The 16,722-nt window shown below is 51.8% G+C and overlaps 1 protein-coding gene across 6 annotated transcripts in view; it reads left to right on the forward strand.

Annotated features, from left to right (window-relative positions):
* Positions 1 to 16,599, forward strand: part of Ripor1 (RHO family interacting cell polarization regulator 1) — a 28,877-nt gene extending 12,278 nt beyond the window's left edge. The window contains exons 1-22 of one of the 6 annotated variants that reach the window (XM_063277923.1): positions 1,142 to 8,049; positions 8,897 to 9,023; positions 9,136 to 9,288; positions 9,424 to 9,502; positions 9,873 to 9,896; positions 9,986 to 10,039; positions 10,171 to 10,323; positions 10,424 to 10,487; positions 10,573 to 10,616; positions 10,695 to 10,820; positions 11,298 to 11,446; positions 11,521 to 11,650; positions 11,732 to 13,123; positions 13,224 to 13,342; positions 14,160 to 14,292; positions 14,563 to 14,698; positions 14,812 to 14,973; positions 15,197 to 15,355; positions 15,460 to 15,656; positions 15,739 to 15,822; positions 15,922 to 16,012; positions 16,153 to 16,597. In XM_063277923.1, coding sequence (XP_063133993.1) covers positions 8,031 to 8,049; positions 8,897 to 9,023; positions 9,136 to 9,288; positions 9,424 to 9,502; positions 9,873 to 9,896; positions 9,986 to 10,039; positions 10,171 to 10,323; positions 10,424 to 10,487; positions 10,573 to 10,616; positions 10,695 to 10,820; positions 11,298 to 11,446; positions 11,521 to 11,650; positions 11,732 to 13,123; positions 13,224 to 13,342; positions 14,160 to 14,292; positions 14,563 to 14,698; positions 14,812 to 14,973; positions 15,197 to 15,355; positions 15,460 to 15,656; positions 15,739 to 15,822; positions 15,922 to 16,012; positions 16,153 to 16,250 — 3,693 coding nt within the window. In that variant the 5' untranslated portion in view covers positions 1,142 to 8,030 and the 3' untranslated portion in view covers positions 16,251 to 16,597. Of the gene's footprint in view, positions 1 to 1,140; positions 8,050 to 8,896; positions 9,024 to 9,135; positions 9,289 to 9,423; positions 9,503 to 9,872; positions 9,897 to 9,985; positions 10,040 to 10,170; positions 10,324 to 10,423; positions 10,488 to 10,572; positions 10,617 to 10,694; positions 10,821 to 11,297; positions 11,447 to 11,520; positions 11,651 to 11,731; positions 13,124 to 13,220; positions 13,343 to 14,159; positions 14,293 to 14,562; positions 14,699 to 14,811; positions 14,974 to 15,196; positions 15,356 to 15,459; positions 15,657 to 15,738; positions 15,823 to 15,921 lie in introns of those variants that run through there. The other 5 variants (XM_006255474.5, XM_063277922.1, NM_001100660.1 and 2 more) reach the window with 5 other exon arrangements.
* The last annotated feature ends 123 nt before the right edge of the window (positions 16,600 to 16,722 follow it).

The following is a 16,722-nucleotide window of genomic DNA, read 5'->3' on the forward strand; positions in this document are numbered from 1 at the left end:
AAGGCCGTGGCGGGGAGAAGGGGTGGGCGGTGGATCCCGTGCTTCCTGCACCCGCGCCGCCCATCGGCTCCCGGACCTGCGACCGGGTCTCGCCTCACCCGGTTCTCGCGACCCGGATCGCGCTGTGTCTTTTTTTCCCCCACCCCCACCTACACCCCGGGCGCGGAGAACGCAGCTTCGCCCCACAAAAGCCGCCGCCTCCGGCTCTGCCACGCCCGCCGCCGCCTCCTTCTCTTCGGCGGCCTGGCCGCCACGACCGTGCCCCGGGGCTGCACTGTGGGCAGGCCGGAGGGCGAGCCTGAGACGTTTATCTGGGCCTGAGATTGGCCTTATCCCCGAGCCTGCGGTGCGACAGGAGGCTGATCTGGGAATGAGAATGGGGCGACAGGGTGGAGGAGACCTCCTAGATGAGCTAGCTAGTCTTCCTGGCCCTGGTTGACCTAAGCTGCTTTGGGGCCAGGCCCGAGGTGACTGAATTTGCCCGAGGCCACACTCTCCACCCAAACCAAAGCTGAGGCTGGAGAAGGTCGTATTGGTGGCGGTCGACAGACCCTGTCCCTGGAAATGGAAGCTGCTATGGGGACTCAGCAAACAGAACTAAGCATCCTGTAGAACTGGTTTGGGGAAGGGGTTGTTCATCAGTGCTAGAACCCCGACTAACAGCTTCAGCACCCTCTGTCCTATCCCGAGTTAAGTCTGTGACCTCTCCTACCGGCCCTTCCAAATCAGTTCTTATGTGTGTGCAGGCTGGTCTCTCGTGTGTAAAATCTAATACAATAATAACGGTGCCCTGACCACCATCTATGTGGCTGCGTGTGTCTTGGGTCTGCACATTCAGCTGACATGCAGCCTTCTGAGGAGGTGTATGACCATCTGGCAGATGTGCATACTGGGCCAGAGAGGTTAGCAACATTTTCAAGGTCACACAGCTGGGTTGGGGAGAAGAATTCACCATCCACCTCTCTAGTTTTGACAGTGTGGGTGGGGAGGGGGGAAACGGTAATACACAGAACTACAGCTGGACAAGGACTGCCATGGTTCCCTCGTCTACCTCCCACACGGTCCTGGGCCCTGTGGGCAGCAGAGCGAGTTGAGCAGTCCCGGGACTTGGGTTTGGGTGGGAGGGAAGGGAGAACACAAAGGCATTGGACTAGGATCTCGCCTAGGTGGAAAACCAGGCGAGGAGAGTGAGAGTGAGTCAGAGCGTTCCCAATCCGCCACCGCTGGGACTCGCGTCCTAGCCAGACCTAGCCGGGGGAGGCTCTCCAGCTCCCAGAACGCGGCGGGACAGGGAATGTGACCAGCTGACCAGGGAGGAGGCTGGCAGGAAGTGAGGCCACTAAGCAGTCTCCACCCGGTTCCGGGGTGGGGTGGGGGTCTTAGGCCATAGCTGGCCCCCCTCCCCTCTTCAGTGGCAGTTCTGGTTGGCGGCTGCCAGATGACGTCAGCAGCTAAGTTTGGGGAGTTGCCATGGAGACAGGGACAGGTTTTTGCGCGCGACCCCCTTCTCCCTTGCAGCTACCCTTTTGCCTGGGTTATTTATAGCTTCTGTTTACCTCAGTCTACTGTAGCCCTACAGCTGAGTCGGGCTGGACCCAGAGACTCGTGGAGAGGCTCTAGCTAGTGTGACTGATCATTTCGCTAGATTGACAGTACTGTCGGTCCTACTTTCTGTCACATGCTGGTGTTATTTATTGTCCTGACACACAGGAACTATTGGAGGTCTATGGAAACTGGGTTTGTGCAGGCAATTAAGATTCCATTCGCTGTTGAGCTGCACGCCTCATAACCTTTAGGACTTGGATTCTTTCTCATGTCCAGAACTCACCTGAGTTGGCAGGAGCTGAGACTTCTGTCTCTTAGCAGCCAGCATCCACCAGTTGAGATAGTTCCTCTCCCTTAGCTCCAGGTAGGTGTGAGGATGGGGGCAGGGGTGTTAACCCTTTCCATCCTCACCAACAGGGGAGAGTCTGCTTCTCCCAGAAGTGACCAGTCAGATGTACATTCTCCATAGCCATTTAATGGCAATGGGGTGAGGTGGTGGTGGTTGGTGTTACCAACAGTCACCTGTCATGATTCCTGACTATAGAGGTTAAATGGCAGCAGAGATGCTGCCAGGGAAAGAAAATGAAAGGAACAATCAGAATCCCAGGACACCTTGATCCTGTCTCTGTCCAAGGGAGCAGGCCTGCTCCACAAAGTGGGAAGACTCTTTATTTTTTTAAGAATTATTTATTTAATAATATATGACTACACTGTCACTCCCTTAGGGCACACCGGAAGAGGGCATCAGATCCCATTACAGATGGCTGCGAGCCACCATATGGTTGCTGGGAATTGAACTCAGGACCTCTGGAAGAGCAGTCAGTTCTGAGCCATCTCTTCCGCCCCCTAGTGGGAAGAATCTTAAGTTGGATAGGGAAATCTGGTAGACCCAGATTTGTGTCCCATCATCTAACCACCCTTCTAGCAGGTCAGGATTGTGTTTCAAAGACTGAGCAGCCTAGCTCCCCAACTCAGCTCCCTCCTCTCAGATGCTTAGGTGATGGTGGAGGGCCCAGGAAATTAGAGTAGTGGGCAAGCAGGTAGGTTCCAGGACCCAGAAGGTATAGACTGGTGGGAAGATAGACCCTGGAGAACTACAACTAGCTATGTGGCCTTGAGGATCAGAGAGAGGAAGCTATAGAGGCGCCAAAAAGGGGGAACCAACCCAGGGCAGACTTCCTGGAAGAAGTTCTTGGGAGACAGAAAAAAATGGGAGGGAGTTAAGCAAGCTAAGAGCAGAGAGAAGAGGAGGCTGGGATGTAGCTGAGTTGTAGAGTGCTTGCCTAAGGTCCTTAGTTTGAACCTAGCAAAGCACACACACACACACACACACACACACACACACACACACACACACACACTCAGTTTCTCACTAGTGGAAAGTGGGTATAGGAGGAGTGGGTTTTGCTGCTCAGATGCTAAGAACTTGAGTGTGGCAGGAGAGGGTCACAGTTGCTAGAGAAGAGGACAGGGGCCTGGGACGGAAGCATATTTATTCTTATGGGCAGTAGGTAGCTGTGAATTTTCCATAAGAGTCTGTATAAGATTTAGAGTCTTAGATCAGAAAGTCTCGGCTTGAATCTGGTTGAATCTGGGCCCTGCCACTTGCTAGCTGTGTAGTCTTGGGTAAATTAATATCATCAGCAATAGCAGCTAATACTTGTAGACTCATGCACTTCTCCCTCCCCTAAACACTCCCTGTAGATGGCGGCATCTCAGGCCATGCTTCCAGCAATGGTTGTGGTTATTATCCTCATTAGATCTGAAGTCCAAAAGCTTAAGAGTCTTGCCCAAGGTCACATAGAGCCAGGTGACCTCATCCGTGAAGCAGGGTTAATAAGGCTCACCTACGTAGGTTTTCTTGCTGGAATTAAATGATCTTTGTTCAGCATAATGCCTGACACACAGTAAACATTTTAAAAAGGATGTTTTTGTTCGTTTGTTCGTTTTTTTTTTTTTAATTGTTGGTGAATAAAGAATGGTTGATTGCAGGATAAAGGGGAGACAGTGAGCATACTGGGAGGCTACTCTATGAAGCTAGGGTACAGCTGGTAATAGCTTGGACCTGATGTGAAGTGTGAAGATGTGGATTCCAGAGAACACTGTGTGTGTGTGTGTGTGTGTGTGTGTGTGTGTGTGTGTGTGTGTGTGTGCGTGCGCGCGCAAGCACTTTACCACTGAACTATACCCCCAGACTTTAAAATATATATTAAAATTATATATATTAATAAATTATAAATATTAAATTATATATATATAATTTTACTCTTTGTGATAGACTCTTAGTAAGTTAGCCGGGTTGGCCTTGTACCATCAGCACTGGATCTAGAGACATCTAAAAGCTTGATCCGCCAAGAGTGGGTGGCTGAGTGGAGGTGAGGTGCAACTCATAGCAGCAAGGAAGATGACTCCCAGTTTCTGTTTTGAACAACTAGACATGTAGACGACAGGACTGTCATGGAGTGGTTAAGATTGGAGACATGGTCAGTCCAGTGACCTCAAACCCAGTTCATCTTCCTTTACAGGCCACTACACACTGTCAGTTAGTTTGTGGGGAGACATCTGGGAGACAGTTGGATAAGCAGGCCTAATACTTACAAGGGTGGTTTGGTCGAGGATAGATAAGGCTGCTGACAGAGAGGTACACAGCCCAAGGACCGAAACAATCAAGTCCACATGGGGATAAAGACAAAAACAGGTCCTCTGTGGGGGTTGGGGGGGAATGTGTGGCTAAAGAGGTAGGTAGAAAAACAGAAGTATGTTGCTTCTTGAAATTCAAGAGAAGGAAGGGCTTAAGGAAGAGGAAGGGAACCACCAAGTCGAATACTTTATTGAGATCAAGCAGGATAAGGACTAGACATTAGATATTGGGTTGATTCAGGAACAGAGAGGTCATTGTTGACCTTGTCAAGACTAGCCACAGGAGGGGTGGGTGCAAAAAGCCAGCCAGCCTGGGGACAGGAGCAGGTGGGTGTGGCTAGGAAGTGGAAGTAGACATTCTTCCGGAAACTCGACTCAGAAGGAGCAGTGCAGGGGGTGAGGAATGGGGAGAGCCAGACACAGAACACACGGGGGTAGGGGGGTAGTGGTGGTTCTTTTTTATAGTTACTCATTTACTCTGCGTGTCTGTCTGTCTGTCTGTCTGTCTGTCTGTCTGTCTTGCTAGGATTGAATCCAAAGCTTTGAGCATACTAAGCATATACTTTACCATTGCACTAAATTCTAGATTACCTGTATTTACTTAAATCCTACTGTATGTGCTCTAATGTGTGCAGAAAATAGGCAGACACTGTGGCAGCAAGATTGTTTGAGCCTAAGAATTTTGAGGTTAGCTTGGGGAATATAACTAAGACCCTATCACTCCTAGACAGAGACACAGACACAGACACAGACATAGACACACACACACACACACACACACACACACACACACACACACACACAGAGGTCTGCCTAAATGTACATCATGAAACGTTTTGTAATGGAGCACACCTGTCTATGATCAGGAAGTAGAACCTTGCTAACACTTCAGAAGACCCCTTTTGCCTACTTCCAGTTACAGCCTAAGAATGAACCACTGTCTAACTTAGAACTTCATTGTTGTAATAAAACACCATGACCAAAAACAACTTGGAGAAGAAAGGTTTATTTCATCTTATATTTCCAGGTAACAGTTAATCACTGAAGAGAGCTGGGGCGGAACTCAGGCAGGGCAGGAACCTGGAAGCAGGAACTGAAACAGAAGCCTCGGAAGAATGCTGCTTACTGGCTTGCTTCCCATGGCTTGCTCAGTTTGCTTGCTTGCTTTCTTTCTTTCTTTTTTTTTTTTTTTAAAGATTTATTTATTTTATGTATATGAGCACACTGTAGCTGTCTTCAGACACACCAGAAGAGGGCATCGGATTCCATTACAGATGGTTGTGAGCCACCATGTGGTTGCTGGGAATTGAACTCAGGACCTCTGGAAGAGCAGTCAATGCTCTTAACCGTTGAGCCATCTCTCCAGCTCTCAGTTTGCTTTCTTTTTTTTTTTTTTTTTTGTTCTTTTTTTTTCGGAGCTGGGGACTGAACCCAGGGCCTTGCGCTTCCTAGGTAAGCGCTCTACCACTGAGCTAAATCCCCAGCCCCCTCAGTTTGCTTTCTTATACATCTCAGGTAGCATGCCCAGCGGTAGCACCGCTCCCCAGTTGGGCTCTCCCACATCCATCATTAATCAAGAATAACTAGAAAACCAGTTGTGGTGGCACCTGCCTTTAATCCCAGCACTCAGGAGGCAGAGGCAGACAGAGTTCAAGGTTAACCTGGTCTCCATAGCAAGTTTCAGGCCAGCCAATCAAAGCTAAACAGCTAGATCCTGTCTCAAAAAACCCAACCAAACAAAACAACAACAACAACAACAACAAAAGGCTTCTTGCCTACAGGCCAACTTAATGGAGATATTTTCTCCAGTAAGATTCTCTTCTCAAATATGTCTAGGCTGTGTCAAGTTAGAAGAAACCAACTAGGATAATTACTAATCTAACCTCTTCCATCATAAATTAGTTTTGTGTGCTTTTTGTTCTGTTTTTGTCCTAGTTTTTTGAGTCAGGGTCTCATGTAGCCTAGGATAGCCTTGTAGCCTAGGATAGCCATGAACTTCTGATCCTTCTGCCTCTGCCTTCTGAGCAATGAGATAACAGGGATGGGCCAACATGCCCAGCACTTTCACACTTGTTTTTGAAAATCATTTTCAAGGGAATAGTGTCTCCTTACTTGTATATTGTGTCTGTCACACGTTAATATACCTGTAAGGTTCTCCTATACTATGGCATGTATTTTGTTTATTTTTCATACTTTTAATCACATGGTGATTCTGTTATTATCAATGGGCATTTGGATAGTTTTCAGTTTTAATGTGAGAGTGACTTGAATTTACTGGTGAGTTGAATAGAAAGTCAGAGGCATCCATCTTTTCTGAGAAGGGAAAAAAAGACTAGAGCCATACAGGACAGTTTCTCAGGTAGGAAGTGAGAACCATCTGTGGTTGAGGATTGCACTGTGAGTCTATGATTCCAGCCAGGCTGCTGTGCCAAGACCTCTGGGCTCGATCCAGGCTGAGTGTAGGAGCTGCAAGGACAGGGAGGTGGTTTGCCAGGATTGGTTTCTGCTAGGGAAGACAGAAGTGCAGAACGCTGGGGATGCTAACAGCAGGCAAGAGACAGAAGGCTGGCTGTGATTGTAGGCTGGGAAGAGGATGTGCAGAGAAGGTAGGGGAAGGAAGGTGGGAGGGAGCTGGAAGAGAAGGCAAGCAGAGGCGGACAGTGATCTGTGTGCACAGTGGTGTCTGTGAAATTCTGGGCTGTATCTCCAGTGATTAGCATGTGTTTGTCATTCAGTGGGGAGCTGAATAAATGAGTTTGGGCCCAGGGGACCAGTGGTCTCAGGTACCAAACAGAAGCAGTAGTGGTAATGGAGAGATCACAGTGAGGCTGTGGTTTAGGAAAAGGGCATTCCTGAGCCAGTGATTAGGCTATGGTGTTGGGTAGGGGGTGGGGGGTGAAATGTGGGTAAAGGGTTCGGTAGGCAGGTCACAGGAACACACAGTTCATGCTGGATGTTCACGTAAGAGATGTTGGGATCAAGAAAGCCAGTACAAGGGGATTCAGGACTTGAGGGGGGAGCCATGGGTAGAAGAAACCAGGCTGGGTAGTAGGACTTGATCCCTTTCCTTTGTCCAAGAGAAAGAAAAGACACAGATGCAAGGGGGCTTTGGGGATAGCCTCTTCCCTTCATCTCCTCTCAGCTTCTTCAGAATCCTTATGATTCAGTGTCATCCACTGGTACAACTTCTGCTCTCAATCCTACTTTCTTCTTTCTTCCTTCTTTCTTCCTACTTTCTTCCTTCACACATATAGAACCCAGTCAGTCTGTGTTGAATCTCTTCTCAGCAGCCACATTTTATTGATATTTTGCCTGTATATATCTGTGTGAGGGTGTCATATCCCCTGGAATTGGAGTTACAGACAGTTGTGAGCTGCCATGTGGGTGCTGGGAATTGAACCTGGGATCCTCTGGAAGAGAAGCCAGCACTCTTAACCGCTGGGCCATCTCTCCAGTCTCTTGGACACCTTTCTATTACAGTCTCCCATAGTTCTCTTCATTTTGTCCTTCCATATTTATTCTGGTGTTCAACTCCCTTCACTGGCGTCCCTAGCCACAAACCCTGTGTCGGCCCATTACGGAGGGAAGTCCCTAGTAACCCCTTGCAGAGGCTAAGGAGACTGAGGTTCGGCGCCCCCCCTAGTCCGGGAGACCAGTCCCGCCCCATCCCGGCGGGCTGAGTCAGGAGGCAGGAACTGGGCGGGCGGGAGGCGTCGAGAGCAGCCAGAAACCTGGGCCAGAGCCGCTGGCAGTGAGCTTGGAGCCCAACTGGGCTGGTACCAAAAAGCCCCGAGCTAGCGGGGCACAGTGGGTGACCGAGAGTCGGGGGCCGTCCGGAACTTACTATGAACTCCAAAAAGAGAGGTAGGACTTGGCTTGGAGCTTCGAGGGCTCCAGAGATGGTCACAAGAGATGTAGACGGGATTCTGGGGGCTTAGAGCGAGTGTTTCGTTGGGAATAGGTTGGGTGGGGGTTTAGCCGTGGACTCCTTCCCTCCAAGGGCAGGGAAGAACCGTGAGTTCATGACTCAGTTTCCAAGTCAGGTTTATAGAAAAGTGGAGGAGGCGGGGCACTTCATTCTCGGCACCCCCAATCCCGGGAATCCCCGGGCTCCCTCCCACCCGGGAGGACGCTGGCGTCGAGGCGCCTGCGAGTCTGCCGTGAGTTGGGGGCAGTGTTTACACTGGGCAGTGGGTTATACGAGCCAAACCTGCACCAGCCTGGCCTCTCAGCTCTACTGAGATCCGAACACGTGCCCCGCCCCATGACCTCCCACGGCTTCCCGGGGTGGTGGTACCCCCTCGTTCCACAGGGGTGGGGAGGCGGTCAGGGAAAGGGCTGGGGATGCCGCCCCGCCCCCGGGTAAACAGGCGCTTCCGCACATTCTTTGCGCGTCCCGCCCCTTTCCTGCTCCTTCCCAGCTGGAGGAGGGTCCTCACGAGACCCCCCCTTCCTCCCCGCGACAGGCGGAGCCCGCACCTCCGCAGGAAGTAGGGGCCTGCAGAGGCCACGCTGAGTCCGAGGCCGAGTCTCCTGCCTCTGCCCTGTCATTAGCGCGGGGCCAATGAGGCTGAGACTGCCAAGACTGGAACCCACTGGGGCAGCTGTACCTGGCGACCAGGGAGGGCTTGCCCCAGCCCTGGGACCCAGTCACGGGAAGGGGGCCTCAGAGACCCGATTGGTGCTGGACACACACCCCCGCCACCCCCAGGGAGCCCCGCGCGAACTCATTCCATGATGTCCCTGTCGGTGCGGCCGCAGCGCCGCCTGCTCAGCGCCCGGGTCAGTAGGAGCCAGTCCTTCGCAGGCGTCCTCGGCAGCCAAGAGCGCGGGCCCAGGTACGCGACAAGGGTATTAATGGGGTTGAGAGAGTTAGATGGGGTTGGACTAGGGTAGTGAGGGTTTGGGGGATTCTTGCTGACCCCTTTCTAAAGGCGCTTTCTTCTTCAGGAACTTCACGGTCTTCAGCCCACCAGGGCCTCAACGGAAGCCTTTAGTGCTCTCCCGAGTGTCAAGGATGTTTTCTGTGGCCCACCCAGCCCCCAAGGTGCCACAGCCTGAGAGGCTGGACCTGGTATATGCTGCTCTTAAGCGGGGACTGACGTAAGCAATCCCCTCTTTTATTCAGTGTCCCAAGATTCCACATAGGTTTCTCTCTGCAAGTTTGAATCTTCCCTAGCCTTGCACCCTGCCAAATCGAGAGGCTGGATAAGTTGACTTGTCATTTGTCTCCCCCAGGGCCTACTTGGAAGTGCATCAGCAAGAGCAGGAGAAGCTCCAGCGCCAGATAAAGGAGTCCAAGAGGAATTCCCGCCTAGTGAGTAATGACAGGAGATGCCCTGGACTGATGCCCCTATAGTGAGGGGCTGGGCAAAACAACCTTGTATGATACTGTGTTCAGGGGTGAGCTAGTAGGTGTTTCTATCCTAACTTCTTTGGAGTGTACCTTCTGTTTAAGACCCAGTATCTTACAAGCTTCCAGTGGGAGAGTTCAGGTCTTTCCCAACACAGCAAGAGATTATATTGCAGTGCACAGGAGAGGGCCAGGGTGCTTCCTTCTTCCTGGGAAGAGGACTGTCAAAGAAGGGAACATGTCTGTTGAATACTGAAGAATAGCTGGCTAGGCAGTTACCTTCCTGGGCTCCTCCTCATGCTTTCTAAGTATCTGTTCTTATTTCCCATTGTAGGGATTCCTGTATGACTTGGATAAGGTAAGTGTTTGCATGTAGAATAGTGTTGGAAGGGAGTTGGCTAGGAGAGAGTCCTGAGATACACTCTTTCTGACTCATTTCTCTCTTAGCAAGTCAAGTCCATTGAACGTTTTCTTCGACGACTGGAATTCCATGCCAGTAAGGTACATGTGCAGCATGTATGCAGAGTGGGCATTGGGAGGAGATCATGGAGAAGAGGGAAGGTCCACCATGGCCAACCTCTGTGGTTCTCAGTGGTGAGTCCCCTCCTGCTACCCTGTTGTAACCTTTCCAGATTGATGAGCTGTATGAAGCATACTGTGTCCAGCGGCGTCTCAGGGATGGTGCCTACAACATGGTTCGTGCTTATAGCACTGGGTCCCCAGGGAGTCGAGAGGCCCGAGACAGCCTGGCTGAGGCCACCCGAGGCCATCGAGAGTATACAGAGGTGAGAGATGAGGGCCACTGTGACAGAGCCACAAGGTGTGGGCTGGTGTGAGATTAGTTCTTCATTCCCTCACATTCTTACTCCCCAAACCTCTTCCCAGAGCATGTGTCTTCTGGAGAATGAGCTGGAGGCACAGCTGGGCGAGTTTCATCTCCGGATGAAAGGTACTGATTTGTAGAAGCAGAAGAGAGGCAGGAGTGGGTATGCGTAAGGTCCTCAGCATGGCTTATCTTCTCCTTTTGTGCCCAGGGTTGGCTGGGTTCGCCAGGCTGTGTGTGGGCGATCAATATGAGGTATGAGGCTGTGCATGAGAAAGCTGGGATGGAAGGGTTACCATCCCAAGAGCTGCTTCATCCTGTCTGTTTCCCCAGATCTGCATGAAATACGGCCGCCAGCGCTGGAAGTTACGAGGCCGAATAGAGAGTAGTGGAAAGCAAGTGTGGGACAGTGAAGAGACTGTCTTTCTTCCTCTGCTCACAGAATTCCTGTCTATCAAGGTGATTTCTCTGACCAGATCCATAAGACAGCTTACTCCTGTGAACCCTGTTATCCTGTGGATTCCTTGTGTCATTCTCCCATTCCTGTAGTCCCTTTATAGCTCTATGTCCATGTAGATGTGACTCCATGACCTCTTTAACTCCCATAGCCCTCTTTTTGTAGGCCTTGAAAGCAACTTTGTAACTCCTTTACCTCATGACTTTGGTACTGAGACCTTATGATATTCTGACCTTTGGATACTTAGTTTCCTAAGTCTGTGAACCTATAATATCAGTGACCATACCTACTTGGCTTACACGATACTCTTGCTCCCAGATTGCCTCTATGACCTTATGGTCCCTAGAGCTCTCATCCTCAAGTAACCTGCATGTCCTCATGACCCTGTGACTGTCTTATAACCTATATGCAAATTCAGATTTCTGAATGTCCAGAAGCCCCTACACCCATGTGACCTCTCCATGCACTCTTGGCTACAGGTGACAGAATTAAAAGGACTGGCTAACCATGTAGTCGTGGGCAGTGTCTCCTGTGAGACCAAGGACCTGTTTGCCGCCCTGCCCCAGGTTGTGGCTGTGGATATCAATGATCTCGGCACTATCAAGCTCAGCCTAGAAGTCATATGGAGGTTGGTAGGACTGAAGGGCTTAGGGCAGGGCAAGGGAAGGTTTTGGAGTAACTAATATCCTTTTCCTTTCATAGTCCCTTTGACAAGGATGACCAGCCTTCAGCTGCTTCTACAGTCAACAAAGCTTCCACAGTCACCAAGCGGTTTTCCACATATAGCCAGAGTCCACCAGATACACCCTCACTTCGGGAGCAGGCTTTTTATGTGAGTCAAAGTGCAGGCCCCAGATCTTACCATCTCCCTGGGTCTTTTTGGTGTGACCCTGAAGTCTTCTTTCTCTCTTAGAACATGTTACGGCGGCAGGAGGAGTTAGAGAATGGGACAGCATGGTCCCTGTCATCCGAATCTTCTGATGATTCATCCAGCCCGCAGCTCTCAGGCACTGCTCGATACTCATCAACTCCCAAGCCTCTGGTGCAACAGCCTGAGCCCCTGCCTGTCCAAGTTACCTTCCGAAGGCCAGAGAGCCTCTCCTCTGGTTCCATGGATGAAGAGCCACCTCTGACCCCAGCCCTGGTCAATGGGCATGCCCCTTACAGTCGGACTCTCAGCCACATCAGTGAAGCCAGCGTGGATGCTGCCTTGACTGAGGCCATGGAAGCTGTGGACTTAAAATGCCCAGCCCCAGGGCCTAGCCCACTTGTATATCCAGAGTCCACCCATGTGGAGCATGTCAGTAGTGTTCCTCCTGTTGCAGACAATGGCCGTTCTGCCACAAGTCCTGCCCTAAGTACAGCTGGCCCTGCCCCCACATTTATAGACCCTGCCTCATCTACACAGCTAGACTTAGTTCACAAAGCCACAGACTCTGGCTCTTCTGAGTTGCCAAGCATCACACATACTATGGCAAGCTCTACATATAGTGCTGTGAGCCCGATCAACAGTGTTCCAGGCCTAACTTCCACCACTGTAGGTTCTACCCACAAACCCATGCCCTCTCCCCTCACCTCTACAGGCTCTATCCCCAGTGTCACAGACTCAATCCAGACTACCACAAGCCCAACTCACACCACCCCAAGCCCTACCCACACTACTGTAAGCCCTACACATAGCACTCCAAGTCCCACCCATACCACTGTAAGTCCCAGCAATGCTGCTCTAAGCCCCAGCAATGCTACTCCAAGCCTCAGCCACAGTACCACTAGTCCTACTCAAAAAGCCACGATGTCAACTCATACCACTAGTGCTGTGGGCCCAGTCCAGACCACTACAAGTCCCATTTCTACAACTGTAAGCCCCTCCCCTTCTGTAGACACTGCTATAATCTCCAGTTCCTCTGCAGTACCCTCTGTCCCAGGCCCTGAAGCACGGCCTTGTAGTCACCCAACCTCTACTCCCTACACTAAAGCAGACCCCACAGCAGCCTGCACCTCTTCTCCGAGTCTTGCTTCCTCTGGTCCAAAACCCCTCACAAGCCCTGCCCCAGACTCGCTAGAACAAATCCTTAAGAGCCCAAGTTCCTCTCCGTCATCCATAGTCCCTGAACCCCAACGTTCAGAACTTAGCCTGGCCTTGGTTGCTCAAGCCCCAGTCCCTGAAGCCACTGGAGGAGCTGGGGACAGAAGGCTCGAAGAGGCTCTCAGGACCCTAATGGCTGCCCTGGATGATTATCGAGGTCAGTTCCCTGAGCTCCAGGGCCTGGAGCAGGAGGTGACTCGGCTGGAGAGTCTGCTCATGGTAAGGAGGCTGGGCTGGGCTGGGCTGGGCTGGGCTGAGGCCCACAGGGACAGCTGCCAACCAGTGGCAGTAGCCCTGATTCTCCTTACAATCCCAGCAGAGGCAAGGCCTGACTCGAAGCCGGGCCTCCAGTCTTAGCATCACCGTGGAGCATGCCCTGGAGAGCTTCAGCTTCCTCAATGATGATGAAGATGAAGACAATGACAGTCCTGGGGACAGGTGAGGCGGCCAGGCAAGGCAAGACTGGGAACCTGGTGGGGCAGGGAAAGATGAAGGGGAAGAGGTAGAGCAAAGTAAGGCAGAGGAGAAGCAGGTGGGTTGGGAGAGAGAGGAGAACTGGTCAGGTGGGGCCAGGTAGAATACATGAGGATGGGCTTGTGCCAGTCAGTGTAGCTATTGTTTTCCTTGTATACCTCATGTATGTTTGATGCCCATGTTACCAACTCCATCTGTCCCGGTGTTTGTGGCTACCCTGCTCATCTCAGCAATGTCCGCCTGCCCTGCACATCCCCATCAGCTTGTGAGCCTCCTGCCTCTCTTCTTTCCCTTGACCTCACCTTGGACCTACCCTGTGAAGGAGCCCCTTCAGTGCCTCTCCATGTACCCCGAGTCCCCCAGCATCAGCCCCCTCCATCAAGACCCCGACTCTCCCGGAGGCCCCGGCTGCCCAGCTCTCATTCCTGGAATAGATTTTACCGATTCAGAATTGAAAGTCGCACCCGATCCCTCCTCCATTTACGACTTCCTAGGTTCCAGTCCCAAGCCCTGCGTCCCTCACAACCCACGTTTTACAGACCATCCCGCCTGCAATCTTACTGCCGCCCATCTCGGGCCCAGCAGCCCCTTTGGTAGACTGACTGTAAAGATCCATGTTACTCATTGCTGGTTACCGCCTTGTTCTCCATTAACTTGTCTGTGTCTTCTTCGTATTGTTCTTCCATTCAGGGTGGGAGGAGCTTAATAAAAATAAACTCTGGTGACCAGGTGATGTGTGCTCTTGGGGGGCGACGTTGATTCCATTCTTTTTTTCTCTCAGGCCCACAAGCAGCCCAGAGGTTGTGGCTGAGGAAAGACTAGACTCATCAAATGCCCAGTGTCTAAGCACAGGGTGTTCAGCCCTGGATGCTACCTTGGTCCAGCACCTGTACCACTGCAGCTGCCTCCTGCTGGTGAGGGGATAATATCCCCCCTCACCCCACCCCTTGACTCCTGAACACTTACCCCAAGGAGCCCTGCATTCCAATCCAACCTTCTAAACCTCTCAGTTCTATATTGCAATGCCCCAGGGTCCTGGCATTTGGTGCCTGTCAAATGTAATACCTCTTATACTACTACTACTTCAGCCTCTACCAATGCATGCTGGGATCTGTACTCCCCGACCCCATCCTCCCCAACCCTTGCCATGAAGCCTAAATTATTTGGCATCACTTGTCCTCTAGAAACTGGGCACATTTGGGCCCCTGCGCTGCCAGGAGGCATGGGCCCTGGAACGGCTGCTGAGGGAAGCTCGAGTGCTCCAGGAAGTGTGTGAGCACAGCAAGCTGTGGGGAAATGCTGTCACATCTGCCCAGGAAGGTAAAGGCCTCTTGGGCCTGGGCTTTGATGTACATCTGGTGTTCATGCCTAACTACTTCTGCTCCTCCTGCCTGGTTTGCTCCGTTGCTGATGGTTTTTCTCATCCTTCACAGTGGTACAGTTCTCTGCCTCTCGGCCCGGTTTCCTGACCTTTTGGGACCAGTGTACAGAGGGACTCAACCCCTTCCTCTGCCCTGTGGAGCAGGTGCTCCTCACTTTCTGCAGCCAGTATGGTGCCCGTCTTTCCCTGCGCCAGCCAGGCTTAGCCGAGGCTGGTGAGTGAGTGGGCTGCCTACTTACTTGCCCCTTCCTTCCATCTCAGCTCCCTTAGGGAGGTCCTCATTAGCCCACACCAACTGACAAATCGAGCACTGAAGAAAATGCTTGTCCTCCGAGTGTGGACAAGGAGTCCCTAGGCATGAGCTAGAATGGGGCGTTCTCTGACCCCTTAGAAGCCTGGGTCTGTTCCAGCTCAGGCTGTGGTACTGTTTTTTGCAGTGTGTGTGAAGTTCCTGGAAGATGCTCTGGGGCAGAAGCTGCCCAGGAGGCCCCACTCAGGCCCCGGGGAGCAGCTCACCATCTTCCAATTCTGGAGTTATGTAGAAGTCTTGGACAGCCCCTCCATGGAAGCCTATGTGACAGAGACCGCAGAGGAGGGTGAGGCAGTGGCCCTGGCCACGGGATTCTGGTCTCATGGGTGGTCCTGAGGGTGTGAATGCTGAGATGATGAGAACAAAGCACCCCTCCCCCACTACTTTTAGTGTTACTGGTACAGAACCTGAACTCCGATGACCAGGCAGTTGTGCTGAAGGCTCTAAGGTTAGCCCCAGAGGGGCGCCTGAGGAAGGATGGGCTTCGGGCTCTTAGCTCCCTGCTGGTCCACGGCAATAGCAAAGTCATGGCTGCTGTCAGCACCCAGCTTCGGAGCCTGTCACTTGGTCCTGTCTTCCGGGAAAGGGTGAGTTTGGCAGGATTTTCCTGTAGGTAAGGTTAGGATTGAGGGCTCCCAGTGTCTAAATCTGCTGTTCCACCGTCTCCAGGCTCTTCTGTGCTTCCTGGACCAGCTTGAGGATGAGGATGTGCAGACTCGAGTGGCCGGGTGCCTGGCTTTGGGCTGTATCAAGGTGATTCCCTGCCAACCTGCTTAACACTTTCCCTCCAGGGCTATTTCTACTTGTTATACTGAACCTGTCTCAATGCCTCAATATTTTGTTTGCCGATAGGCTCCTGAGGGCATTGAGCCCCTGGTGTACTTGTGTCAAACAGACACAGAAGCTGTGAGGGAAGCTGCCCGGCAGAGCCTCCAGCAGTGTGGTGAGACCGGGAAGTGGGAGACACAAGTTAAGGGGATTTGGGATCTTGGCTATTGGGTGTGGGGTGAGGTAATGCCAGGGAAGGGAAGGCCCAGAAGATGCCAGGGCCACTCTTGACCCTTATCTTTTTGTACATAACAGGGGAAGAAGGACAGTCTGCTCATCGCCAGCTAGAGGAGTCCCTGGATGCCCTGCCCTGCCTCTTTGGGCCCAGCAGCATGGCCAGCACAGCATTCTGAACTCTGATTGCCAGCTCCCAGTGCTCCTTCCCTCATTTTCAGGGCTCACTAGGCACTGGCAGGGAGGGTGAGGGCTGGTTCCAGTCACCTCTCCCCACAAATTCCTATCAATGAAAATCTAATATATTCTTCTGTTATCACTGGGGTTGGTAGAATGCCTGAAATGAAGTGCCTCCCAGCCGGTTCTGCATAGCCACAAACAGTGTCAGGGGCCTGACCGTTTGGTCAGCTTGCTCTGCCTCACCACATCCCTTGGTTTTGTATTTTATTTACAGAGTTTTACAGATAATAAAAAAGCAAAATGTGTTTCCTACGTGGCTTGGTGCACGCCCGAGCCTCTGCTCCAACACCTTCTGGTTGTGCTCTTCCTGGTACTGTTGTGTCCACACCCCAGCTGCGACAACTGCATTAGTATTTGCCCTGGAAATCCTGGTGGAAGAAAGCCCAGAGTCCAGGGTTGGGCTGGGGAAGA

This window comes from Rattus norvegicus, chromosome 19 (genome assembly GCF_036323735.1).
Source record: "Rattus norvegicus strain BN/NHsdMcwi chromosome 19, GRCr8, whole genome shotgun sequence".
Taxonomy (NCBI): domain Eukaryota; kingdom Metazoa; phylum Chordata; class Mammalia; order Rodentia; family Muridae; genus Rattus; species Rattus norvegicus.